General features: G+C 38.9%; 1 protein-coding gene across 50 annotated transcripts in view; it reads right to left on the reverse strand.

Annotated features, from left to right (window-relative positions):
* CFAP20DC (CFAP20 domain containing) overlaps positions 1-26,852 on the reverse strand; it is a 304,345-nt gene that overhangs the window by 66,450 nt on the left and 211,043 nt on the right. For 22 of the 50 annotated variants that reach the window (XM_054682023.2, XM_063805987.1, XM_063805978.1 and 19 more), the window contains 2 exons: positions 22,488-22,691; positions 5,490-5,551 (listed from right to left, as the gene is read on the reverse strand). In XM_054682023.2, the coding sequence (XP_054537998.1) occupies positions 5,490-5,551; positions 22,488-22,691 (266 nt within the window). Of the gene's footprint in view, positions 1-2,700; positions 2,812-5,489; positions 5,552-22,487; positions 22,692-26,852 lie in introns of all 50 variants that reach the window. The other 28 variants (XM_063805959.1, XM_016941421.3, XM_016941431.3 and 25 more) reach the window with 2 other exon arrangements.

The following is a 26,852-nucleotide window of genomic DNA, read 5'->3' on the forward strand; positions in this document are numbered from 1 at the left end:
TTTCATTTTCCATGGTGTCCAGGTGTATACCTACTCACTTGCTCATGCCCTCCCTCAACTCAAATACTGAAAAAACTCCTGCCCTTGACAGGCGTGTGTTGAATAACACTGGGGTGGGGTGGGGTGGGGGTGGGGAGTAAGTGAGAGAGAGAGACAGAGAGAGAGAGAGAAAGTGAGAGAGAGTAAGTTCCTGCCTTAGAGGAACTTGGTGAACAGCCAGACAGGTCATCAGTAAATGAGCTTTCAGCCAGACCTGTGGGTTCTAAATGTGGAGCATCAGGGCCCTCAAAAGAGCAGGTGTGAAATCTGTGGGAATGGGATTATGAAAGAAGAGGTAATGAATCTTTTCCTAGTTGAAGCCAACAAGAGAAATGATAAAAACAACAACTGATGCCTTTGGTTTCATAATCAAATCATTATGATTTAGTGCAAAAATCTGGATAATAGGAAACAGTAATAACACTATGTTTTGAGAAACAAAATGTTTGCTTAGTTAATAAGGAAATCCTCTGTCATGTCTTGGTTTGAAGGAGGACTATTTGTTAAAAATTCAACTTACTTGTTTTAAAATGATCGAAACTTAATCATTTGAAGAGGAACATTAAAGTTCTGTACTTAATTTTATTAATTTATACATTTTCTCTCTTTTGTGATGGGAAACTAAAAAGCTTAATCAATAGAAGAGACGCCCATCAGGTTGCATCGTGACAACTGGAGAGGAAAAAAAAAAAAAAAAACGATGCCACCGTGGTCAGTCTGGAGCTGCCACACGGGTTACAACGACAGGCCAGATTGCCTTGGCCAGGCCAGCTGAGCCAGCGGGAACTGAGGTCAGTGGTTATTAATCATTCATCAGAGACTGCAGGGCTTTATCAGATAATTATGGTTATAAGTGTGTTTATCACACAAACATGTGGCAAGGCTGCAAAGGATTCAGGCCCTAACACAATCTGCAATGACATTTTTAAAAACTACAGATAAGTGATAAATCATTGAGCAAACACTTTAGAAAATCATGCCATTCTTGCTGTTTGGGTATTCTGAATTATTTTGTATATTATATATTTCCATGAACATTTAGAACCTTGCAAAGCCTTTGACTACATTCCTTCCTCCCTCCCCCTAATTTTCCAATGAGTTGTAAAAATAGCAAGTATAATCATCATTTGAAACAAAAGACTGGTTATTGACTCCATCCCTATGAACAGACAACCAGAAGGTAATCACAGCTTATTTCATAAAACTCATTCCTGAGCAGGAATATCTTACGTTTTTCTGAAGAATCTATACAAGCATCTAAATAAATGTGCCTAAGGGACAGCTCTAAACCCCACAAACCAATAGATGGCATTTAAAAATAAATGACTTGAAGCTGCAAATGGCATCCATTTTGCTCTGTTTGGCAGCATGCAAGTGTACATGTTAGGAAACGTTTCTCAACATGAATGAACTGTGAAATTGTTTCCTCCTACCCCACACTTCTCTACATTATGTGAGATTATGTTAGCCATTTCTGCACCTTGTCATAGAGGCTGTCAGTGCCCTAAGAGGCAATGTTTGGTGGACGCTGGAGGCAAGGGCCCCAGCATCTGTGATGCTGTTTAAATATCAGTTAGTGTGTTAGGAAAAAATAATGGAAAATACCACCCCATGCCTAACAGCGTAAGGGGAAATGGCTTTGTCGCAAATCTAGACACGCAAGGGAATATGATTAAGTGAACCATATATATTTCAATTCCTACATTGTAAACTTCTGAGAAAAATGATTACTGTTGCATCCCACCTTGATCCAATGTCAAACACTGCCCTGTGAGTGAAAGTGAATGACTTTACTGTGAGAAAAACAATATATGAAAATATGCAGCATTTTAGCTATTTTCATCCTAGAGCTAACTCTTTAAAACCCAAATTTGCCTGCTTTATGGATTGCATATTGTCTTTAATTTTAATCCTGCACACAAAAAATTAAGAAGATAATTATGTTGCAGAAATAAAAGTCTTTCCAGAATAAAATGTGCATGAGTGATCACTCCACTGCACTCCAGTCCAGGTGACAGACTGAGACTGTCTCCAAAAAAAAAGAAAAAAAAAATGTGCATGAAAGACTGGGGATATTGGTTGTTCTGTTACATTAATAAAGCTATTTGAAAGGTGACTCTCTAAACATGTATACATGTGGGCACTCGTTTATGTAATTTAAAAACCTTAGGATCTTCGGTCTCTGGAATAGTTGCAGATGTCTCACTGAGGCTCATGTGGCCACCACACTTTCCAGAGGTCACCATCACTCTTTCCTCTCTGTGGAAGTGCTTGTCCACACCACCCCGTCTCTGCCATATTGGCATTACTCTAATCACAGCCACACTTCATTCAGGAAACCAAGAGCCTACCTGCTTTTTATGTATTGTTCAGAGCTTCCATACCAGAATTTTCAATCAAGGGTTCAAGTTAGATGTTCATTTATCCAACAGGGTGGACTTCAGAGAATTACCTTCTCATTTCTTATATTTTTTCATATTAATTATCAATATCCCTTAAATTTAAAGTTCTATATTTTAGGATCTAAAGCATTGGGATACTAATTGTAAGAAATTCAATAAATACAGATCTTAAGAAGAATCAGAACTTTCAATTTTAAGTTAAATTATATGCATTACATGATTCAATTTATTCCATTTTTATATGATGATATATACTGACCTCATAATTTTATCATCTTCTGTATTTATGGCCCAATAATGCCTTCCTGCCAATTCTCCTAAGCTGTTGAATTTATGAGCCAAGAGCCAAGTCACATCATCTGCAGGTTTTCTGAACAGTTATATGATATTTTTTTAGGAAACTGGTAGATAACTTGCTGGCAAATGGGGTTGGTGGTATTTAATTTTTGGCTTTAGAATTTGTTCTTATTTCATTATGCAGAAGTGTAAATTAATTTTTCTTAAATAAATAAACATTTAATTGGTTGCATAAGATAATGCTGTCTAACTGGTGAATTATTTCATATTCTATCTTGACAGTATATCTTTGGAAATCAATTTGTAAAAGAGATATTTAAAGTTGCATATTACCACATCTAGATATTCATTCATTTATTCAATTATCTATCCAATATTTATGAAGTATGCTTTCTATATAGGACAATGAAATAAAAGTAGTGTGATCCTTCAATGGCGAGACTGGTTTATGAAGTAAAGGCTATAATGAGTCTTGTAAAAGTCACAGAATCATAAAGTTGGAATTGGCCTCAGAGAGCATGCAACTCAACTCCTTTCTTCTACACATGAGGGTATTCATATTATTAAAAAGGTCTGGAGAGGTCAGAGGCTTGTCTGAGATTATATACTATGTTATAGAATTAGGATGAGAATTAGGTCCCCTTTCTCCTTTTATTGAAACAAATGGCTCCACTGTCTAACATATCTTACTATCGCTCTCATTTGTTCAGACTACAAATTAGTTCTTTTTTTTTTTTTTGAGACAGAGTCTCACTCTGTCGCCCAGGCTGGAGTGCAGTTGTGCAATCTCGGCCCACTGTAACCTCTGCTTTCCGGGTTCAAGCGATTCTTGTGCCTCAGCCTCCTGAGTAGCTGGGATTATAGGCATATGCCACCACACCCAGCTAATTTTTGTATTTTTATTAGAGACATGGTTTCACCATGTTGGCTAGGCTTGTCTCAAACTCCTGATTTCAGGTGATCCATCTGCCTTAGTCTCCCAAAGTGTTGGGATTATAGGCATGAGCCACCACGCCTGGCCCAAATTTTTAACTTGTTATAATATGGACCAAAGTTGGATTTCCAGTTACCTTGAAAGCTTACTCATATATAGAAAAAATAATTTGTTAGGCAAATCTAGATGAGCTGCAAGATTCTTAGTGACGTGTTCACCTATTGAGAGATAGCTAATTCTAAGAATGTTAAAATACCTTCTTATACATATTGAAATTCTAATCTCAGTTTTAAACTCTTTAGTGTATCTATTTGTGACAGTGACAATTCACCCTACTAGGTAACATGAACAAATGACCAGAGCAGGTGTACAGAATAGAAACATTTAGAAGAGATTACTAGTAAAGAACATTTACTCATCTGTGTCATGAATATTCTGGGTCCTAATAAAAGTCCTGTAAACCACTTACATGGTTTCCTGGAAGCCATGTTCATTTTTCATGGCTTGGTTCATTGTTTATTGCTGACTGGACCAGAATGGGCACTTGGCCCAAGCTACACTAATCACATTCTCGTTCTTGTAAAAGGAAGTTCAGACGTAGTCTGTTAGCCTCTACATGTATATTGAACTGTGATATGTAAACTCAAGAGCTGTCAAATGGCCATATGTGGACTATGGAGCAGAGAAAGCTGGTCCTTAGAGAGAAGAATGGAGCAGATGGGAGGAAGCAAGCAGAGATGGAGTGAAGAGACTGCCTGGCTGCCTCTTGCCTTTCTAATTCCTAGTTTCAGGCCCCTCCTGAGGCCTGGCGGCCTTTGGGTTCTAGAATACAGCCCCGTATCTTACTTAACAACCACCTGCCCAACCCGCCTTTCTTACTCTTTCTCCCTATCTCTTTCTGTCTTTTAATACTAGCTAAGCTGTTTTGTAGTGTGTAACCAAAGAGTCTTAATTCAGACACCATGCAATAGTTAACACACCCTCCATAGGACAGCCCACAGTACAGGTCAGATGCGTTTGGATAATGAAGTGCATCACAGTAACTAAGACTCTGTAGGTAGGCTCAAGATATACGGACTTTTCAATAATTTCCTAGTATATGATAAATACTGATAAGGTAATACTGATTTATATGGATAAACTAGCTTATATACTTATTTATCAGAAAGTTATAGAATAATACAGCATGTATTTCAAAACTCAAATTCAGATCCACTTGTTCCTAATGAACCAAAAGTAACGAGGTTTTTCCATAGTGACAAATGACTCATACACCAATGACATTTTTGAAATAAAATAATTTTGAGATTATAAACTTTTAAAGTTATGAAAAAAGAGACTGGTCATTTGAACTTTTATAAGCTATCTTGATAAATTTAAGGGCACCAGATGATATAAAAAAGATTTATGCCTAAAATGTACCAAACATCAGACACCTATTAAAATAAAAGTTATGCAAATAAAGTAATGAATAAATTAACACTTAGTGAGAACTTGCCATGTGCCAAGAACTGTTCTAAGAATTTTTCATTTGAATCTTCCCAAAATACTATGACGTAATTCTTATGCCTGAATTACATGGAGTCAAATGACTTACCCAAAATTCCACAGCTAGTAAAAGGTAGATATTTAAACCTAGGTAGACTGTTACCACTATTCTAAAGTCCAAAGAAGACAAGTAGATGAACTAGGACTTTGAAAGAACATAAGTTTGGAAGCTAGAAGTTTTGGAAAACAATTTCAGAAAACCAAGAAAAATGTACAATCTTCCAACTAAGTTTTTTTTCCCTTAAATGTAGATTATTAATGATTCTTACCGGGGATTAGAAGGAGAAGGTGGGTTCATTTCTTTCTGATAGTGGCGACCCTGGTTGACAGGCTGTAAAAGACAAAACATTTGTGAATGTTTAATCAGCACAAAGCTGTTTACATATACGTTCACATGCACTCTCATTACTGTAACTGTTTCCTCGGACACAACCTACAAGAAGGGTATGGGTGGGAGGGCAGCCAAGATGGCCGAATAGGAACAGCTCCGGTCTACAGCTCCCAGTGTGAGCGACACAGAAGACGGGTGATTTCTGCATTTCCATCTGAGGTACCAGGTTCATCTCACTAGGGAGTGCCAGACAGTGGGCGCAGGACAGTGGGTGCAGTGCACCGTGTGCGAGCCGAAGCAGGGCGACACATTGCCTCACTCGGGAAGCGCAAGGGATCAGGGAGCTCCATTTCCTAGTCAAAGAAAGGGGTGACAGATGGCACCTGGAAAATCGGGTCACTCCCACCCGAATACTGCGCTTTTCTGATGGGCTTAAAAAACGGCGCACCAGGAGATTATATCCCGCACATGGCTCGAAGGGTCCTATGCCCACGGAGTCTCGCTGATGGCTAGCACAGCAGTCTGAGATCAAACTGCAAGGCGGCAGCGAGGCTGGGGGAGGGGCGCCCACCACTGCTCAGGCTTGCTTAGGTAAACAAAGCAGCCGGGAAGCTCAAACTGGGTGGAGCCCACCACAACTCAAGGAGGCCTGCCTGCCTCTGTAGGCTCCACCTCTTGGAGCAGGGCACAGACAAAAAGACAGCAGTAACCTCTGCAGACTTAAATGTCCCTGTCTGACAGCTTTGAAGAGAGCAGTGGTTCTCCCAGCACACAGCCGGAGATCTGAGAATGGGCAGACTGCCTCCTCAAGTGGGTCCTTGACCCCTGACCCCTGAGCAGCCTAACTGGGAGGCACCCCCCAGTAGGGGCAGACTGACATTTCACATGGGCGGGTACTCCTCTGAGACAAAACTTCCAGAGGAACGATCAGACAGCAGCATTCGTGGTTCATGAAAATCTGCTGTTCTGCAGCTACCGCTGCGGATACCCAGGCAAACAGGGTCTGGAGTGGACCTCTAGCAAACTCCAACAGACCTGCAGCTGAGGCTCCTGTCTGTTAGAAGGAAAACTAACAAACAGAAAGGACATCCACACTAAAACCCCATCTGTACATCACCATCATCAAAGACCAAAAGTAGATAAAACCACAAAGATGGGGAAAAAACAGAGCAGAAAAACTGGAAACTCTAAAAAGCAGAGCGCCTCTCCTCATCCAAAGGAATGCAGTTCCTCACCAGCAACGGAACAAAGCTGGACAGAGAATGACTTTGACGAGTTGCGAGAAGGTTTCAGACGATCAAACTACTCCGAGCTACAGGAGGAAATTCAAACCAAAGGCAAAGAAGTTAAAAACTTTGAAAAAAATTTAGATGAATGTGTAACTAGAATAACCAATACAGAGAAGTGCTTAAAGGAGCTGATGGAGCTGAAAGCCAAGGCTCGAGAACTACGTGAAGAATGCAGAAGCCTCAGGAGCCCATGTGATCAACTGGAAGAAAGGGTATCAGCGATGGAAGATGAAATGAATGAAATGAAGTGAGTAGGGAAGTTTAGAGAAAAAAGAATAAAAAGAAACGAACAAAGCCTCCAAGAAATATGGGACTATGTGAAAAGACCAAATCTACGTCTGATTGGTGTACCTGAAAGTGACAGGGAGAATGGAACCAAGTTGGAAAACACTCTGCAAGATATTACCCAGGAGAACTTCCCCAATCTAGCAAGGCAGGCCAACATTCAGATTCAGGAAATACAGAGAACACCACAAAGATACTGCTCGAGAAGAGCAACTCCAAGACACGTAATTGTCAGATTCATCAAAGTTGAAATGAAGGAAAAAATGTTAAGGGCAGCCAGAGAGAAAGGTCGGGTTACCCACAAAGGGAAGCCCATCAGAATAACAGCTGATCTCTCGGCAGAAACTCTACAAGGCAGAAGAGAGTAGGGGCCAATATTCAACATTCTTAAAGAAAAGAATTTTCAACCCAGAATTTCATATCCAGCCAAACTAAGCTTCATACGTGAAGGAGAAATAAAATCCTTTACAGACAAGCAAATGCTGAGAGATTTTGTCACCAGCAGACCTGCCCTAAAAGAGCTCCTGAAAGAACCACTAAACATGGAAAGGAATAACCAGTACCAGCCACTGCAAAATCATGCCAAATTGTAAAGACCATCGAGGCTAGGAGGAAACTCCATCAACTAATGAGCAAAATAACCAGCTAACATCATAATGACAGGATCAAATTCACACATAACAATATTAACCTTAAATGTAAATGGACTAAATGCTCCAATTAAAAGACACAGGCTGGCAAATTGGATAAAGAGTCAAGACCCATCAGTGTGCTGTATTCAGGAAACCCAACTCACATGCAGAGACACACATAGGCTCAAAATAAGAGGATGGAGGAAGATCTACCAAGTAAATGGAAAACAAAAAAAGGCAGGGGTTGCAGTCCTAGTCTCTGATAAAACAGATTTTAACCAACAAAGATCAAAACAGACAAAGAAGGCCATTACATAATGGTAAAGGGATCAATTCAACAAGAAAAGCTAACTATCCTAAATATATATGCACCCAATACAGGAGCACCCAGATTCATAAAGCAAGTCCTGAGTGACCTACAAAGAGACTTAGACTCCCACACAATAATAATGGGAGACTTTAACACCCCACTGTCAACATTAGACAGATCAACGAGACAGAAAGTTAACAAGGATACCCAGGAACTGAACTCAGCTCTGCACCAAGCAGACCTAATAGACATCTACAGAACTCTCCATCCCAAATCAACAGAATATACATTTTTTTCAGCACCACACCACACCTATTCCAAAACCGACCACATAGTTGGAAGTAAAGCTCTCCTCAGCAAATGTAAAAGAACAGAAATTATAATAAATTGTCTCTCAGACCACAGTGCAATCAAACCAGAACTCAGGATTAAGAAACTCACTCAAAACCGCTCAACTACGTGGAAACTGAACAACCTGCTCCTGAATGACTACTGGGTACATAACGAAATGAAGGCAGAAATAAAGATGTTCTTTGAAACCAACGAGAACAAAGACACAACATACCAGAATCTCTGGGACACATTCAAAGCAGTGTGTAGAGGGAAATTTATAGCACTAAATGCCCACAAGAGAAAGCAGGAAAGATCCAAAATTGACACCCTAACATCACAATTAAAAGAACTAGAAAAGCAAGAGAAAACACATTCAAAAGCTAGCAGAAGGCAAGAAATAACTAAAATCAGAGCAGAACTGAAGGAAATAGAGACACAAAAAACCCTTCAAAAAATTAATGAATCCAGGAGCTGGTTTTTTGAAAGGATCAACAAAATTGATAGACCGCTAGGGAGACTAATAAAGAAGAAAAGAGAGAAGAATCAAATAGACACAATAAAAAATGATAAAGGGGATATCACCACCGATCCCTCAGAAATACAAACAACCATCAGGGAATACTACAAAAACCTCTACGCAAATAAACTAGAAAATCTAGAAGAAATGGATAAATTCCTGGACACATACACCCTCCCACGACTAAACCAGGAAATAGTTGAATCTCTGAATAGACCAATAACAGGCTCTGAAATTGTGGCAATAATCAATAACTTACCAACCAAAAAGAGTCCAGGACCAGATGGACTCACAGCCGAATTCTACCAGAGGTACAAGGAGGAACTGGTACCTCTTTCTGAAACTATTCCAATCAATAGAAAAAGAAGGAATCCCCCCTAACTCATTTTATGAGGCCAGCATCATCCTGATACCAAAGCTCGGCAGAGACACAACCAAAAAAGAGAATTTTAGACCAATATCCTTGATGAACATTGATGCAAAAATCCTCAATAAATTACTGGCAAACCAAATCCAGCAGCACATCAAAAAGCTTATCCACCATGATCAAGTGGGCTTCATCCCTGGGATGCAAGGCTGGTTCAATATACGCAAATCAATAAATGTAATCCAGCATATAAACAGAACCGAAGACAAAAACCACATGATTATCCCAATAGATGCAGAAAAGACCTCTGACAAAATTCAACAACCCTCCATGCTAAAAACTCTCAATAAATTAGGTATTGATGGGACGTATCTCAAAATAATAAGAGCTATCTATGACAAACACACAGCCAATATCATACTGAATGGGCAAAAACTGGAAGTATTCCCTTTGAAAACTGGCACAAGACAGGGATACCCTCTCTCAGCATTCCTATTCAATATAGTGTTGGAAGTTCTGGCCAGGGCAATTAGGCAGGAGAAGAAAATAAAGGGTATTCAATTAGGAAAAGAGGAAGTCAAATTGTCCCTGTTTGCAGATCACATGATTGTATATCTAGAAAACCCCATTGTCTCAGTCCAAAATCTCCTTAAGCTGATAAGCAACTTCAGCAAAGTCTCAGGATACAAAATCAATGTACAAAAATCACAAGCATTCTTATACACCAATAACAGACAAACAGAGAGCCAAATCATGAGTGAACTCCCTTTCACAATTGCTTCAAAGAGAAGAAAATACCTAGGAATCCAATTTACAAGGGATGTGAAGGACCTCTTCAAGGAGAACTACAAACCACTGCTCAAGGAAATAAAAGAGGACACAAACAAATGGAACTACATTCCATGCTCATGGGTAGCAAGAATCAATATTGTGAAAATGGCCATACTGCCCAAGGTAATTTATAGATGCAATGCCATCCCCATCAAACTACCAATGACTTTCTTCACAGAATTGGAAAAAACTTCTTTAAAGTTCATATGGAACCAAAAAAGAGCCCGCATTGCCAAGTCAATCCTAAGCCAAAAGAACAAAGCTGGAGGCATCACGTTACCTGACTTCAAAGTATACTACAAGGCTACAGTAACCAAAACAGCATGGTATGGTACCAAAACAGAGATATAGATCAATGGAACAGAACAGAGCCCTCAGAAATAACGCCACATATCTACAACTATCTGATCTTTGACAAACCTGAGAAAAACAAGCAATGGGGAAAGGATTCCCTATTTAATAAATGGTGCTGGGAAAACTGGCTAGCCATATGTAGAAAGTTGAAACTGGATTACTTCCTTACACCTTATACAAAAATTAATTCAAGATGGATTAAAGACTTAAACGTTAGACCTAAAACCATAAAAACCCTAGAAGAAAACCTAGGCATTACCATTCAGGACATAGGCATGGGCAAGGACTTCATGTCTAAAACACCAAAGGCAACAGCAACAAAAGCCAAAATTGACAAATGGGATCTAATTAAACTAAAGAACTTCTGCACAGCAAAAGAAACTACCATCAGAGTGAACAGGCAACCTACAGAATGGGAGAAAATTTTCGCAACCTACTCATCTGACAAAGGGCTAATATCCAGAATCTACAATGAGCCCAAACAAATTTACAAGAAAAAAAGAAACGACCCCATCAAAAAGTGGGTGAAGGACATGAACAGACACTTCTAAAAAGAGACATTTATGCAGCCAAAAGACACATGAAAAAATGCTTACCATCACTGGCCATCAGAGAAATGCAAATCAAAACCCCAATGAGATACCATCTCACACCAGGTAGAATGGCAATCATTAAAAAGTCAGGAAACAACAGGTGCTGGAGAGGATGTGGAGATATAGGAACACTTTTACACTGTTGCTGGGACTGTAAACTAGTTCAACCACTGTGGAAGTCAGTATGGTGATTCCTCAGGGATCTAGAACTAGAAATACCATTTGACCCAGCCATCCTATTACTGGGTATGTACCCAAAGGACTATAAATCATGCTGCTATAAAGACACATGCACACGTATGTTTATTGCAGCTCTATTCACAATAGCAAAGACTTGGAACCAACCCAAATGTCCAACAATGATAGACTGGATGAAGAAAATGGGGCACATATACACCATGGAATACTAGGCAGCCATAAAAAATGATGAGTTCATGTCCTTTGTAGGGACATGGATGAAATTGGAAATCATCATTCTCAGTAAACTATTGCAAGAACAAAAAACCAAACACCGCATATTCTCACTCATAGGTGGGAAATGAACAATGAGAACACATGGACACAGGAAGGGGAACATCACAGTCTGGGGACTGTTGTCGGGTGGGGGGAGGGGGGAGGGATAGCATTAGGATATATAACTAATGCTAAATGACGAGTTAATGGGTGCAGCACACCAGCATGGCACATGTATACATATGTAACTAACCTGCACATTGTGCACATGTACTCTAAAACTTAAAGTAAAATAATAGTAAAATAAAATAAAAAAAGAAAAGAAGGGTATGGGTTTATTTTACAGATCCAGCAAATAGCAGAGTGGTATAAATGAGAAATCACATTTATCATTATTATTATTTTAGTGGCCCAGTCATTGGACCTCATAGCATCTATGATGTAATTAAAGTTCATGTATTGAAATTTTCCTCTTTGTGGAATTTTTATGCTGTTAACATTGGTTGATATTTTCAGACAGGAAAACAAAACCAAACAAGATATCTCATGGAACTAATGCTGCAGTTCAACCATCATTAATAACAGAAACCCAGACACACAGAAAATATATTTAGTCTCAATGTTAGTGTGTAAATATAATTTCTATTACCACGAATGAGAATTACAGATGTAAATCTTAGGTCAAGGCAGTCATTTTCCCCAAGTGTATAACACAACCTCAAGTACTGATCAATAAGCTGAAAAAAATGATGACAATACCTAACAAAAATGTGAAATCTCAAATTTTCCCTCCACAAGAAACCTTTCAGTTACATTTCAAAACATAGCTGAACAACTATATCTCATGTAGCCTTAAACACTTGCTTCCAATGGAACTTGATCTTTTTCCTTTGTTCTATAGAGGGAAAAAATTCCATCCTCTTTTTGAACATCAGCTCTAAGTATTTATGTGGTTAGCAACAATGCGATTCTAATAAGAAATCATTTTCAACATTCTCATTTCATTACAATTTAGAGTTTGCTATACATGTTTAAATTGCATTCAGAGCTTTAGCTACTTCCAAACCCAGTGGGGTTGGTGTTAAGGGTTTCTCACCCATCGTAATGTGGCCCAACTGAGGAGAACAACGTAGCCATGGTGCCTGTATATACAGAGCTCATACTCCTTAGCTTCCAGATATTTCTCATTAAAATAAGTCTCAAAATATTAATGATGTAGATGATGGGAATTCTTCAGAGTAAACTGTCTTCCTCTATAAATTATCTCTTGGAAGTGTTCCTTTAATTTAAATCAAACACCCCATCTGATAATCACAGTCACTTAGCCTGACTACCTGTTATGCACCATGAATTTAAATGTACTCAGATACTTTGGTAATTGAACCAATATCAATGCATCACCATTTCAGTAATAAGAAACAACAGCTGGGAGAACAGTGGAAGGAAAAACATGTCATAAGACATATTTGATCTCACTAGAGAAATAAGACTTTCAGCAATTTGCAAGTGAAATTTGGTTCTATGATTTAGGCTTTATTATTTCACAGCAAAAAAGAAATTAGCAAGCAAAGGGCCTAACAGGTTCTCTGGACGAACTCACACTGGTATAGAAATACTCCCAATAACAAATTCATTGGTATTCGTCCAGTATTTCAGCTGTACTCAGGCCTCCAGTGAATGGACCTCTGCCTATTTATTTTTAGAGGCATTTCCACAACTCTCTAAGCATCACAGACCTGATATTTAGGTGAATTTCCATTTCTTAATTTTATACTATTAATTCTACTTACACCCATCCCCAAACCTCTATTTCAAATGACGTACTCCATCCCTTGGAAAATAGAAGTGGTTACAGAATCCTATCTTGTTTGTGACTCAGCCCCTCCTCGCTTTAGACTATACAGACTGATGATCCCTTTCCATCTTTGCTCATAGTGATTTTTAAGTGTTAGAAAACAAAAAAGTAACCAATGGAAACTTTTCAAATAAAAACTGCTGACACGAACACATAGAAAGGTGAACAACTAGCTGTCTGAGGCTAGACATCCTCACCTACAAATGGATATTGATGGAGTTCAGGACATGGCATTTACAGTAGCAGGAAGGTCACTCTCACCTTCTCCTGTTCTCCCCTGCAGCTGGTCATAAAACATAGCTAGGATTTTCTGACCACCCCCTGGAGCAGGTCATAAGATACTCATTTGAGAGATGCCCTCCCTATCCCCTGAAGAAAGGAATATCCTTATCTCTGAAGACACAGGGACACAGAGAAGAATCTGAACAAAGGCCTTGCTGATTTTCTTTGTTTATTTCCATTAGCTCATATCTCCTTTGCCCAATCATATTTCTCCACCACTTTCCCCTCTTCATCAAACCTAGAGTAAAAATATTCAAGTTTCACTGTTTGTTCAGTTCTTCATTTCCTTATAAAGATTCCTGTATCATGGAAAACTTACATGAAATAAATTTGTATGTTTTTCTTTTGCTAATCTGTCTTTTGTTGCAACAGAGGCCTTGGCGATGAATCCAGGGTGGGTGAGAAAAAGATATTTTTCCTCCCCTAAAATATGCTTATAAACATATGTAGCAGTAAACCTATTTCTAGGTAGGTAGCATCCTGTGAAAGCACCAATGAAATAATATAGAATTTGTTTTGATTTTGGCATTCAGCCATACCTAGAGAATATCATAAGTAGATGCAAAGGGATGGCAACCAGTATCTACAATGAACTACGACCATCATCATAATAGCGGCGATTGACATTTATTGAGTACTTATGCTAATTCTTGGTAGATATGATCTTATTTGATCCTCAGAGCAATTCTATGAAATAAATAGGATGAACAACTACATTCAACAGAAGAGGAAATTGACACTGGGTATTAACCCAGGATCGTGCCTGCCAGGAAAGAGTGGAGCTAGAATGTGAACCCAGGCAGTCTGAGTCCACAGCTTACCCTCTTAACCACTAGTCTGTAGTGTTTATTCCAGCTCGAGAGTGCATCTAGAGTGGTGACGATTTAAGTTTTTGAATAACAAAATGACAAAATCAGTTCTGTTTGTGGCAGGAAAAAAAAGTGACCCTGAAGAAATACATTTATTTGAAATATATATGACTATCTCCTTACCATAAATTAAATTCATGTTTTTATTCTCATGACATGTCACTATGTATTTACAATTTAAAAAATCAGTTTTGCCACGTTACTAAATTTGGGACAATCATAAAATATAATAGACAGTACTCTGAGAATAAGAAAAGTTTATTTCCTGGGTTGACTTTCATAGTCACTAAACACAGAACAACTTGCACATTTCAATATTTCCTCCTGACAGTACAGATACTGTCTCTATTATCACTCTGTTACACTGACTCTAATATCAGTTTTCGTATATCATTTCTATAGTTGTATAAGAACATCTGCTCATATGATTTATCTGCAGCTTAGCACAATCAACTACATACCTTTTTAGTTCAGGAGGATTAAAAGAAAACTCATTCTACCCAAAGAGAGCTGAGAAGTTAATGAATCTGTAGATCAGAACAAATTAAAACCTATTAATTATAAGGAGTCTGAAATGCCAATATATTATATTTTGAATACACAGCAACCAGGAATATCATGCAAAAACGCTGATACGCTGTCGAGCAAAGAAATGGAACAGATCCCAGAAACTCAGGACCTCGGCCTTTTGGTGGCGCTGTTGCTATGTGCTAGTGCCAGGAAAACAGTATTCATACTACCACGGAGCACAAGCAGCTTTGCTTTTCCATGATCAAGCTGCTAGAGATTTTGGGGTGAGGGAGTGAAATGAAGGCTAAATAAAAGAACAGGAGATAAGATAATCCTGCCATGTTAAAAGGTAAAGATAATATTTTTATGTTGTTATGTAAAACCTATGAAAATGGCAATAATGTTGCAAGGTTAATCAAGACCATAAATAACTTGTCTGAGAACCTCACCATATGCTTGCAATTTTATTAAGTGTATTTTGCCTCGTTATTCTCCAAATATTATGCTCTGCAACATGCCATGTTGATGGATGCATGCAATGAGCTTTTCTTTTCTTTTTTGTAAGCTAAAGAGACTTATGTGCTTGATATTAGGTATGGGAATTCTTTTTTTTTTTTTTTTTTAAGAGATGGGGTCTCATTATGTTACCCACACTGGCCTTGAATTCCTGGGCTAAAATCCTCCTGCCTTAGCCTCCCAATTAGCTGGGAATACAGACCTGTGCCACCATGCCCCCGTTCAGGTTATGTTAATTATTAACCTGAAGGAATGACAGCTTTGGGGCATCTGCTCACAGGGTAGCTGCACAATAAACCTACCTTTCTTGAATCTACATTTGAGGAGAGATAGTGAAATGAAATACTGAAATAATGAAATAATGAAGGAGTTTATTTGTAAGGATCTGAGGGAGTCAGTCTGTACGCTGATGGTTAAACTCACATCAAAACAAACACTACAGAATCTCTGCTTACTCTTTCAGGTCTCAGTCGTCATAAAAAGGGAAAATGTCCTAGAAATTCTGTTCTGATCACTCAAGTGGCCCTTTGAGGAGAATAACCTTGGAGAAACAGCAGTTGACAGTCAGTGTGAGCTTACTCTGCTAAGCACCGGGCACATGCATTTCATGTACTCATTCGATTTGCATAATGCCAATATTAGGAAGGTTCTTTTATTATTTCCATTTCAAAGATGATCATGTCCATAAATGGCAGAGCTGGAATTTGAGCCCAGGTTGACTGATCTAGAGTTTATATTTGTTTGGGCATCCCATGAAGCAGTGTCCATTGATAGCTGTTCCTATTCCTTAAAAAAAGAAAACACACACACACACACACACACACGACATGGCTTTATGCTATTGTCAATCAAAATCCCTCACCAAGATAAAATTCACTTAAAATTCATTATAACTAACTCCTAGTGCCCTTCCAAAGGCTGCCGAGAGCCCAGTTTTTGAATAAATCTCACGAGGGCTACTCCTAACAGAAACTCTCCAAAATTGATTGATTGTAGCCTGGTTTCTACAGAAGTTGTAAAGTATTGTTTTAATTGAATTTGGTTCTAAGTTAGAAACTTTGAAAAATTTGTCTGTCAAAGGCCAATGGATTTCTCAGTAGGCTTGATTTATTTAGCAAGAGATGCCTACAAAAGCCAATTTGCTATGAGGAATGTGGTTACATTTAATTACACTTTTAAATGACTAATTTGTTATATCTAAACACCTTTTAAACAGTACATATTACTCTGAACTGTACAGATGCTGAGGAATCAAAGTTTGTGGTAAACACAAAGGATTTTGCTAAAGACTCTTCATTTTACTCTGCGTAGGCTTTCTGGCTTCAGACTGCAATGTGTGTGAAGTCGTCAGGTAAAAATGCTAAACTGAATGGGACCGGACTACATCTTTTTCTTCCTATTCGCAATCAGGCCCTGCTCAGAAGGAGATTTTCCTTTGGGTGTATATTTAATATCCATTTATCAAATCTTGAATTGAAAATATTACATGCATCACTCAGGATTTATTTAAGCAAAGCAAAGCTGATGTTTATTTCGGAATCTTGACGAAAATTATTTTAGAGTAAAAAATGAATTTTTAAAAATTATACTTTAAGTTTTGGGATACATGTGCAGAATGTGTAGGTTTGTTACATAGGTACACATGTGTCATGGTGGTTTGCTGCACCCATCAACCCGTCATCTACATTAGGTATTTCTCCTAATGCTATCTATCCCTCCCCTAGCCCCCTACACTCCGACGGGCCCTGCTGTGTGATGTTTCCCTCCCTGTGTCCATGTGTTCTCACTGTTCAACTCTCACTTATGAGTGAGAATATGCAGTGTTTGGTTTTCTGTTCCTGTATTAGTTTGCTGAGAATGATGGTTTCCAGCTTCATCCATGTCCCTGCAAAGGACCTAAACTCATCCGTAAACAAGGAATTTTTAAAAATATTATTGATTGATTCATTCAAGTAATGACTGACAACTAGCTGTGATGCCTTGTGCTAGCCTTTGTGCTCCAACACAGAAGGTATGAAAGAACACAGGCAGGGTTCTGCCTTCAAGGAATTCACAACCAGGCCTGGGGATAGTGGTAACAGTGGTTAGCTAATGTCATAAGTGCTGTAATTGAGCCAGAAGATAACAGGGACCCAGAGAGGGAAGCGAATAATTCTGTTCAGGGTGGGATGAGGGTTGGGGAGAGTTTCATGAAGCAGTGACAAGTGAGTTGGGGCCTTCAGAAATAAGCAAAAGGAGGGATAAACAGTCAGAGTACAGAGAATTTTAGGGGCAGTGAAACTACTCTGTATGATACTATAATGGTAGATACATGTCACTATACCTTTGTCTAAATCCATAAAATGCACAACACCAAGAGTGAACCCTGATAATGTGACAATGATGTGTCAATGGAGGTTCATTAATTGTAACAAATTACCACTCTGGTGGGGGACACTGATAATAGGGTTCGTCTCAATTTTGCTGTGAACCCAAAACGGCTCAAAACAATTATAAGTCTTTAATAAAAAATTAGCCAAAAACCAAAAAACCAAAACAGAAATTAAAGAGCCATTTTCTAAATAGAGAAGGAGCTGCCAGACAGAGAAGAGATGAGCACGGCCTGATCTGAACACAGGGCATGGTTCACCAAGTGACAGCCAAGTTGACAGTGTGGCAGGAGCAGAGTGGCTCCCTTGTGTGTATGTTGGGTCGGGGGTGGGTAGCGAGACAAGCAAAACTCATTTCAAGTGCTATGCAAGCTGACAGAGAAACGAAGGCACTAAGAGGAGGTTATCTTGCTAAAGGAGAGACTCCCCACTGTCCCCTCCACCACAGACTTAATTTGGCTTCCTTTTGGAACTTGGAATTCCAGTCCCCTCTTGTCTGCATGGTGAACTTAAACTCATTCTTGAACTTTCGCTTAACTGTTGTCTTCTCTGTGAAAGCATCCCTGAAACCCACAGGCAGAATCGCTCCCTCTCATGTGTTCCCATAACTCGTTATTCTATCACTTGCCACCCTGAGTTACAGTGAGCCGTTTACTTGGGCTTCCCCACCAAAACTGTGAACACCTCAAGCTTGGATAAGGCTTTATCCGTATCCTCAGTAGCCAGCCTAGTTCACAGCACATGTGTGCCACTCAAAAACATATGTGTGGAATGAGTGAATGTGAGACAGACAAGCAAGCTTGTGGTGAGAGTTATCAGGGAGATACTCCTGACTCTTGTGGCAGAGAAGGTGTATCCTTCACAATGAAGCCTGGAGAAGGGCTACAGTGACTTTAGAGCTAAGTCTTGAGGATAATCAGGTCCACGGTACAGGGATAATGTGCAGAGTGCATCTAGGGACTACAGAATGGAGTGAAAGGTGGGGTGCAGTGAGAGATGAGGCTGGAGAGAGGGCAAGTCTCAGATCATGGGGGCTCCTCCTGTATGCCAAAGTAAAGAGGTGATGGGGAGTCACTGAAAGGCTTTACCTAATGAAGAGATCAGATCAGATCAGATTTGGGCTTTAGGAAGATCACTAATGTGAATAATAATGATAATAATAATGACAGCTAAACTTCATTTATTAAGTACTTATGTCTCAGATACAGTGCCAAGCATTTTATAAGGGTCACAGCTTGGATCTCAACCGTGGAAATTTGACGTCAGAGCTGAGGCTCCTAACCACCAGGTTACAGTGCTTTGACTGGAGGCACAGAGATGTCAGGGGACTATTGAAGGAATTCAGATGAAAAATAAAGCGCATAAACCATAAAAAAGAGTGAAATCATGTCCTTTGCAGGAACATGGATGCAGCTGGAGGCCATTATCCTAAGCAAATTAATGCAGGAACAGAAAACAAATACTGCATGTTCTCACTTATAAGCAGGAGCTAAACATCAGGTACTCATGGAAATAAATATGTCAACAATAGAAACTGGGGACTGCTAAAGGAGAGAGGGAGGAAGGGGACAGGGATTGAAAAAGTAACTATTGGGTACTATGCTCAATACCTGCATGAATGAATCATTTGTACCCCAATCTTCAGTATCATGCAATGTACCCTGGTGACAAATGTGCACATGTACCTCCTCAATATAAAATAAATATTGAAAAAAAATAAAGTGCATAATCTGTCATGGGATTAAGGGGAAAAAAGAAAAAAGGAAAAGTGCCAAGGCTGTGGTATTAGGAAGGGTGGGTTAAGAGATAAAAAGGAGAGAGGATTCTTAGGATTTGGAGACCAGCTGGATGTGGGATAAAGAAGCGGGAGAAATGAAGATGCCTTCCAAATTTCTGGCTAAAGGATCAATATGGATGTTGACATTATTCACTGAGATAAAAGAAGAGTGGGATAGGCCGGGCATGGTGGCTCACCTGTAATCCCAGCACTTTGGGAGGCCAAGGTGGGTGGATCATTTGAGGTCAGGAGTTTGAGACCAGCCTGGCCAACATGGTGAAATCCCGTCTCTACTAAAAATACAAAAAATTAGCTGGGCATGGTGATGGGCGCCTGTAATCCCAGCTACTTGGGAGGCAGAGGTTGCAGTGAGCCAAGATCGAGCCACTGCACTCCAGCCTGGGTAATAGGGTGAGACTCAGTCTCAAAAAAAAAAAAAAAAAAAAAGGGATATTATTGTGATAAATAAAGTTATGAATTCTTTTATTTCTTCTTTTTCACTGTCCCTGTGCAACTTTTAAAGAGAAAGGCATGAGCTCTCAAAAAGACCACAATGATGCTTGCAAAATTGCTCTATCTAAACTCTATACAAGCAGCAAGACACAGAGTTCATTAAGGAATACAATTTTCCATTTGGCGGTAGTTCCAATGTTAGATAGACTGACTCTGATGCAATAATAAACCTATCTTATGAATACCAAAGGTAGGCTTTTCAATATTTTCTCTGTCTAAAAAATATCAGACCATTTTCAGTTTCTCATTTGGTCAAATAGAGGGGTTATTAAGTTCATTACCAAAGGCCTTATTTTTGGCTGTATACTTTTCGAGTGGAATAGATGTCATGCAGGAGACTTCAGTCCTTGCCAGAAGAGGACAGTGAGGAGAACACTGTATCCAGGGCAACCAAGAGTTCAGCCTTTTCAGTCCATAAATAATCATTCCTCAGCTTGCCCTTTGTAATGTTGGTCTCCAAGCTACTTCATGACAGAATGAGCTCGATCAGGAGGCCACTGTTCTCTTCCTTACTTGCAGTTTAAATGACTGCTGCAGAGTATTTTATAAGAAAGGCAATGTTTCAATTCTATTGCAAATTGTACTGGTAAAAATCTGCAAGTGACTCTTATGATCTTAGCTTGGCTACAAGAATACTCTAACCAGAGTAACCAGAAGTCAGATATTTTTCTGGGTGCGTGGATACTTTTTGGCACCAAGGCTGCCAGAGGTGTTATGTATATTTGATAGTTGTGTTTAATGAAAGCACAACTGAGGCAAGAGAAACCTGAAGGTATGCAAGGTAGGGATAAAGAGCACTAATCCTCCCATCAAACCAACTGGAATTCTTCTCCATGAAGACTTGTGTAAGTTCTCCCCAGAGCACAGAAATCTCACCTTCCATGGGATATCCAGATATCCATTGGATAACACTCATTTGACAACTGAGTCACCACATCATGGTGGTCAGGAGCCCAGACTTAGGAGTCAGACCAAGTTAGGTCTGATTCACTTTACTCAAGAGCCTCCATTACTCAAGAGCTCTGCAACAGTGCTTACCACACAGAGTAGCCGTAAGGAGTAAACTACATAACATGTAAGGCATTAGGTGCCAGGGCCTCTGAGATTTCCAAGATCTACAAAGATGTTGGAGACCTGGAAAAAACTGGCTTTAAAATATGAAAAGCAAATCACAAAATTCATATGTATTTAATTAAATACTTAAAACCTAACTTATCCACGTCAACTATACTTCAACTCAATCTTTATATAGTTATATATAAATGAGTAAAAGTTATTTTATATTTTCTTTAAAAATTGTATAGCAAAAACATATTTACTTTTGGATGAAAGTATATTTTAGTCTGTTTGCTATGATATTGAATGTAGCCTTATAAGTAAATGTTTCTCAGGCCTGTGGAGGTCTTAAAATGGCTCTAGGTACTTAAAGAAATGGTAGCTCTAATTATCATTATTATACCAATGATTTTATTATTCTGCCTTATGACATTTCTTGTGCTGTACTGAACTGTTCGACTGTTGTTTATGCTCTGTCTTTCCAATTAAGTTGTAAGGTCCTTGAGGACAGTATTGTAGAGAATGGACTGAGTTTAAAAACTGGGCTCTGCTCTGGGCTCCACCACTGACCAGGTGTGGAAGCTTGGACCCAGGCTTTAGTTTCTTCACCTGAAAAACAGGAAGACTAAGACCTGTTCCAACTCCTCTGCTGGGCCATAGTGAGGGCAATGGGCCATACTGAAGTGCTTTAACTATGGAAACACATGGGAATATAAGCTTCTGAAGCATCCACAGTGCCTATCGTAGCCCATCAGACACAGGGAGCAATCAGTGAACATCTGGTGACTTCTACAGAAGGTTCTTTTCTGTCTTCATATCCAAGCAATACTTGTGTATCTATAGTCTTTTCCTCTGTGTTCATTCATTTCATAAATACTTATTTAACAAATATTGAGCCTCTTGTATGTGCCACAGGGCTTGTACTAGGGGATACAATGGGACACCCAGTGTCTACAGTAAAATTGTTCTTTTTGTTCTTTCAATGTGTGATTTGATATATCATCATATATACATTTTCTGAAGGTAAATAAGACAATTTAAGAAAAGACTGTCATCTTCTAATTTCTGTCCGTTCTCAAACACTATTTCAGAATGGACTCTGATTATTTCTCATAGGGAGAGTTCTCATTTTGGTCCTGGCTTTTCCAGGCAAAGCTGGGATTTGTTAGAAAAAAGCTTGCTCCTTGTTAAGCAATGAGAGGAAGCTGCAAAGCCAGGGACTCACGGGTGGCAGGCAGGAGTTCCAGGTGGTTGTGTCGTCACTGCTGGTACTTATGCTGACATTACAGTTGTCCACCTGGGAGGCACTCAGGCCATGGGAGGTCCCAGCATCCTCCAGTTCTTCATTTTGTTGCCGCTGTAGGCTTGCTAGCATCTGTAACTCGGATTCATTCATCTGGCTCGGCTGATAGTTTTGCCAGTCATATTCCTGACCAAGAGAGAGGAAAATAACAAAGGGTCATTTGGCCTAATTCTACGGCTACTAACAAATGCCACAGCCTTAACCCCTACAGCAGCTCCCCCAATTGACAGAGGCCCAAATCCCTAACATGCCTCCATGCGCTACCTGCCCCATCCATTATACCACCTCCTGTCCGTTTGCTCCTCACATGCCAGCCACTTTGTCCTGCATTAAGGTCCTCAAAAGCATCAGAGTCCTGTCTGTCTTAGTCCTGTGCACATGCAAGTCCCCTCTGCCTCGTGTTCTGGGTAATGCTTAGGCTCCCTTCAGGTCCTCAGTTATGATGATTTCCTCAGGGAAGCCTTTCCTGACAACCATAAACTGGGTCAGCTCCTTTATGATGCCCTCTCAGAATCTTAAAATTTTCGCTTTTAGCATTGATCACAGTTGCAGTGATGGAATTGTTTCTGGAGTTGGCAGGTTTGCTGGGAGTTCTACAACGGCAAGCACCATGACTGTTTTGCTCTCACTGCCTTTCCTAGGTCTGGTGCCTAGTAGGTGCCCAACCAGTTTTTGTAGATTAAGTAAATAAACAAAAACTCAAAGTAGTTTTTTTTTTTAAATTTGCCATTTAAAAAAGCACAGCTTATGAGTGAATTGATGAATTTCATCATTGTAAACATAATGACCAAATTTATTCAACTTGCAGTAAGATTGAGAATGACTAGTATTGGTAAAAGCCATCAAGTAAAATTTGAATATAAGATGGGAACCTGTCAGTTCTGAAAGCCTGGAAGATCTCATAGCTCCAACCAAGGTGGATTTACTGTATATGTCATCTGTCAGGTACTTTTTGAAAAAGAATACCACTACAGATCTTTAGATGCTAGTTTAAATATTATTTCATGGTATAGGTGGAAATTGGCATGTAGACTTTTCAAAATTTTCCCTTTCTTTCTCTCTGGCCTAAACTAGATTTGATAACAAACATTAATTTCAACATTACTAAAATATTAGAATCACATATGAGCAGTGTGATTTACACGCAGAACTGCCATATAACTTAAAAGCAATTTGAAAATTTTCTTGTACATCTGGAAACACTGGTTGTACTAATAAGGATTTTTTTTCCAAGACACCTTAGAATTTTTTTAGATGTTTATATCTCTACATACACTTTCTTGGAGGACTCTCTGGCTTCTTTTCTGCCTCATAGGAGTGTAAAAAATTAAAAAATATATAATTTTGAAAAAATTCTTGGAGTTCCTATGACATTAAATGCTTTATAATAAAACATTATTATCATCATAATTTGGGGTTTATAAAAGATTGTTATCTGATAATGTGATGTGGAGACTTCCTAAAAAGTTGCCAGTGGAAACTCAGTTAAATCCTTATAGTTCATGGCACAAGCAGCTTGGCACTGTGAGAGGCCAGGCAATCTTTAATAAGATATTTCATAAGCATTTAATATGCTTTCAGAGTTCTTGGGCCAAAATACGTATCACAAGAAGAAGAATAAAATTTATATCCCAATGAAAAATGCAAAAATAAAAAAGGAAGCAGAAATAATTTAAATTCAAAAGAAGTAGTTGAGGGGACAATAAACACATACAAAGATGTTCAACATCCTTGTCATTAGAGAAATACAAATCAAAACCACAATGAGATAACTTCACACCCATTAGGATGGTTACAATAAAAAAGAGACAATAACAAGTATTGGCAAGGATGTGGAGAAACTGAAACCCTCATACAGTGTTGGCAGAAAAGTAGAATGTTGCAGCCACTTTGGAAAACAGTTTGGCAGTTCCTCAAAATGTTAAACATCTGAGTTACCATGTGACCCAGCAATTCACTCCTAAGCATATACCAAGAAAACTGAAAACATATGTTCACACAAAACTTGCACACAAATGTTCAGAGAAGCATTATCCATAATAGCCAAAAAGTGAAAACAACCAAACGTCTATCAACTGATGGATGAGTTTTTGTTTATCCACATAATGGAATATTATTCACCCTAAAGAGTAATGAAGGGCTGGATGAACTTTGAAAATATTATGCTATCTGAAAGAAGCCAGGCACAAAAGGCCACATATTGTGTGATTTACTTTATATGAAATGTCCAGAATAGGCAAATTCACAGAGACAGAAAATAGATTAGTGGATGGTGGGGCTGGAGGAAAGGGAAACGGGAAGTGACTACTAGTGGGTGCATGTTTTCTTTTTGGAGTGATTAAAATGTTCTGAAATTAGGTCAAAATGATGGTTACAGAATCTTGTGAATATACTAAGAACTCCTGAATTCCTTACTTTAAAAGAGTGAATTTTATGGCATACAAATTATATTTCAATTTAAAAAAAGGAGTTTGGTAATCAGATGTGCACATGAGAATACCAGCTGCTTGACTTTAGCTGCAGCAGTGAGCAAGTGACTTGCTGTTCTTCAGTTTTTCGGTCAAGAAGTGGGATTAAGCGTTCTAATGTGTCACATAGGTAAGTTAGTTGGCTCATCATTGCCAATATACACTTTTACAATGAAAAACACATTTTATTTTAATTTTCATAATTTTTCTTAAGAAGAAAGCTTTAATATGTACTTCATATGATTAAGTCATTCATTCAATTTACTTATTTAATCCACAAGGCTGTACTGTGCCTGAAGAACAACACTGGGTTCTAGGAGAGAAGAATAAGAGAGGATGTGGCAGTGGTTAAGCCAGACAGATCTAAGCCTGGGCCTTCGTTCCACCACTTACCGGCTTTAAATGACTAGGAAAATTACCTAACCTCTCTATGCATCAACTTCTTCATCATGGGGACCACAGTACATACCTCACAGGATTTTTGGTGAACTAAATGAAATAATATCACATTGAATGCTTAGTAGAGGCACCTGACAAACAAATATACTAGGAGGGTCTCCAAATGCGTGATTTGTACCTTTAATGGAAAATTTTTGAATGTGTACTTTGTAATATATGTTTATTTATGAACTAAATATATGCACAAACATTTTAAAATAGTATGTAGAGTACAAAACATACACAAAAAATTGGAATTAAAATGCTTAGGATTAAAAAAACAAACTTGTTTTCAATTTTTCTTCCTGAATCTGAATGGGTTGTCTTTGGTACACACTTTCAGGGATGAGCACAGCCCTCTTAAGAGACCGCTGAGTTGGCAGTCAATACATATAGTCCCTGTTCTTATTATTTTTTCCTCTCATCTTCTCTGTCCCCCTTCTTCCAGTCTTTCATCCATTCTGTAAATGCTAGGAACTGGGAGCACAAAGAAAACAAGACATACTTCTGTCGTCATGCAGTTCACAGTCTACAAAGGGAGACCTGAGAGGTATTATATAACTGGAATTCTAATGTACTGTGAGAAATACGACAACAGAGGTATGAGTAAGACGCCTGAGGAATGCAGCACAGATGTGACTAACCGCCCAGTGGAATTAGAGAAAACCTCACAGAAGTCTAAGGTGGCATTTGAAAGTAATTAAATTTGTTGACAAATGGAGTTAGTGGCCTTCAGAGGGACTCCCACCACTGGCAGGCAGTATTGAAGCTGAGGCTGAAGGAATAGGTGGCTGCGATATTCCCTGTATTCCACTGCAGTAATAGAAATAGATTGATTCGTTAATTTATTCTGTAGAAACTTACTGAGACCCTATTATGTGCCAGGCACTGCTGATGCTATATTTGCTTAAAATGCTGCATTTCCATGACTTTATTTCATACAACAGTAAAATGTATTCTGACAACACCCTGGAAGGGGCAGCCAAAATCCAGCAGAGAGAAGAAAGCAACTTTCTCCAGCATCACTAATAGAGCAACTGGTGATGGAGTCAGGTAATTAACTTAGTCCTCCGAAATGTTTTTGATTTGCAATCTCTTAAATCATTTCAAAATCACCAGAAAGGCTAAATCATTTATTTGTTATTTTTAAGAAGCTTTGCAATAAAGTCTTTGCATTAAAGTGGACTCCAGCACAAGATGTCATCTAACTAAATTACACAACTGCTGAGAGGCAAAGTGGCTTATGTAATACTATCTCTGAAAGGCTCAAAATGTTATGTATAATTCAATTTCATCTCAAAATATCCTTGTAGGAAAGAGGGGAGACATTATCAATCAGATTTGTCCTAGGAACGAGGCAATGGGCTGAAGGCTATGTACA

The sequence above is a fragment of the Pan troglodytes genome, chromosome 2 (assembly GCF_028858775.2).
Source record: "Pan troglodytes isolate AG18354 chromosome 2, NHGRI_mPanTro3-v2.0_pri, whole genome shotgun sequence".
NCBI lineage: Eukaryota > Metazoa > Chordata > Mammalia > Primates > Hominidae > Pan > Pan troglodytes.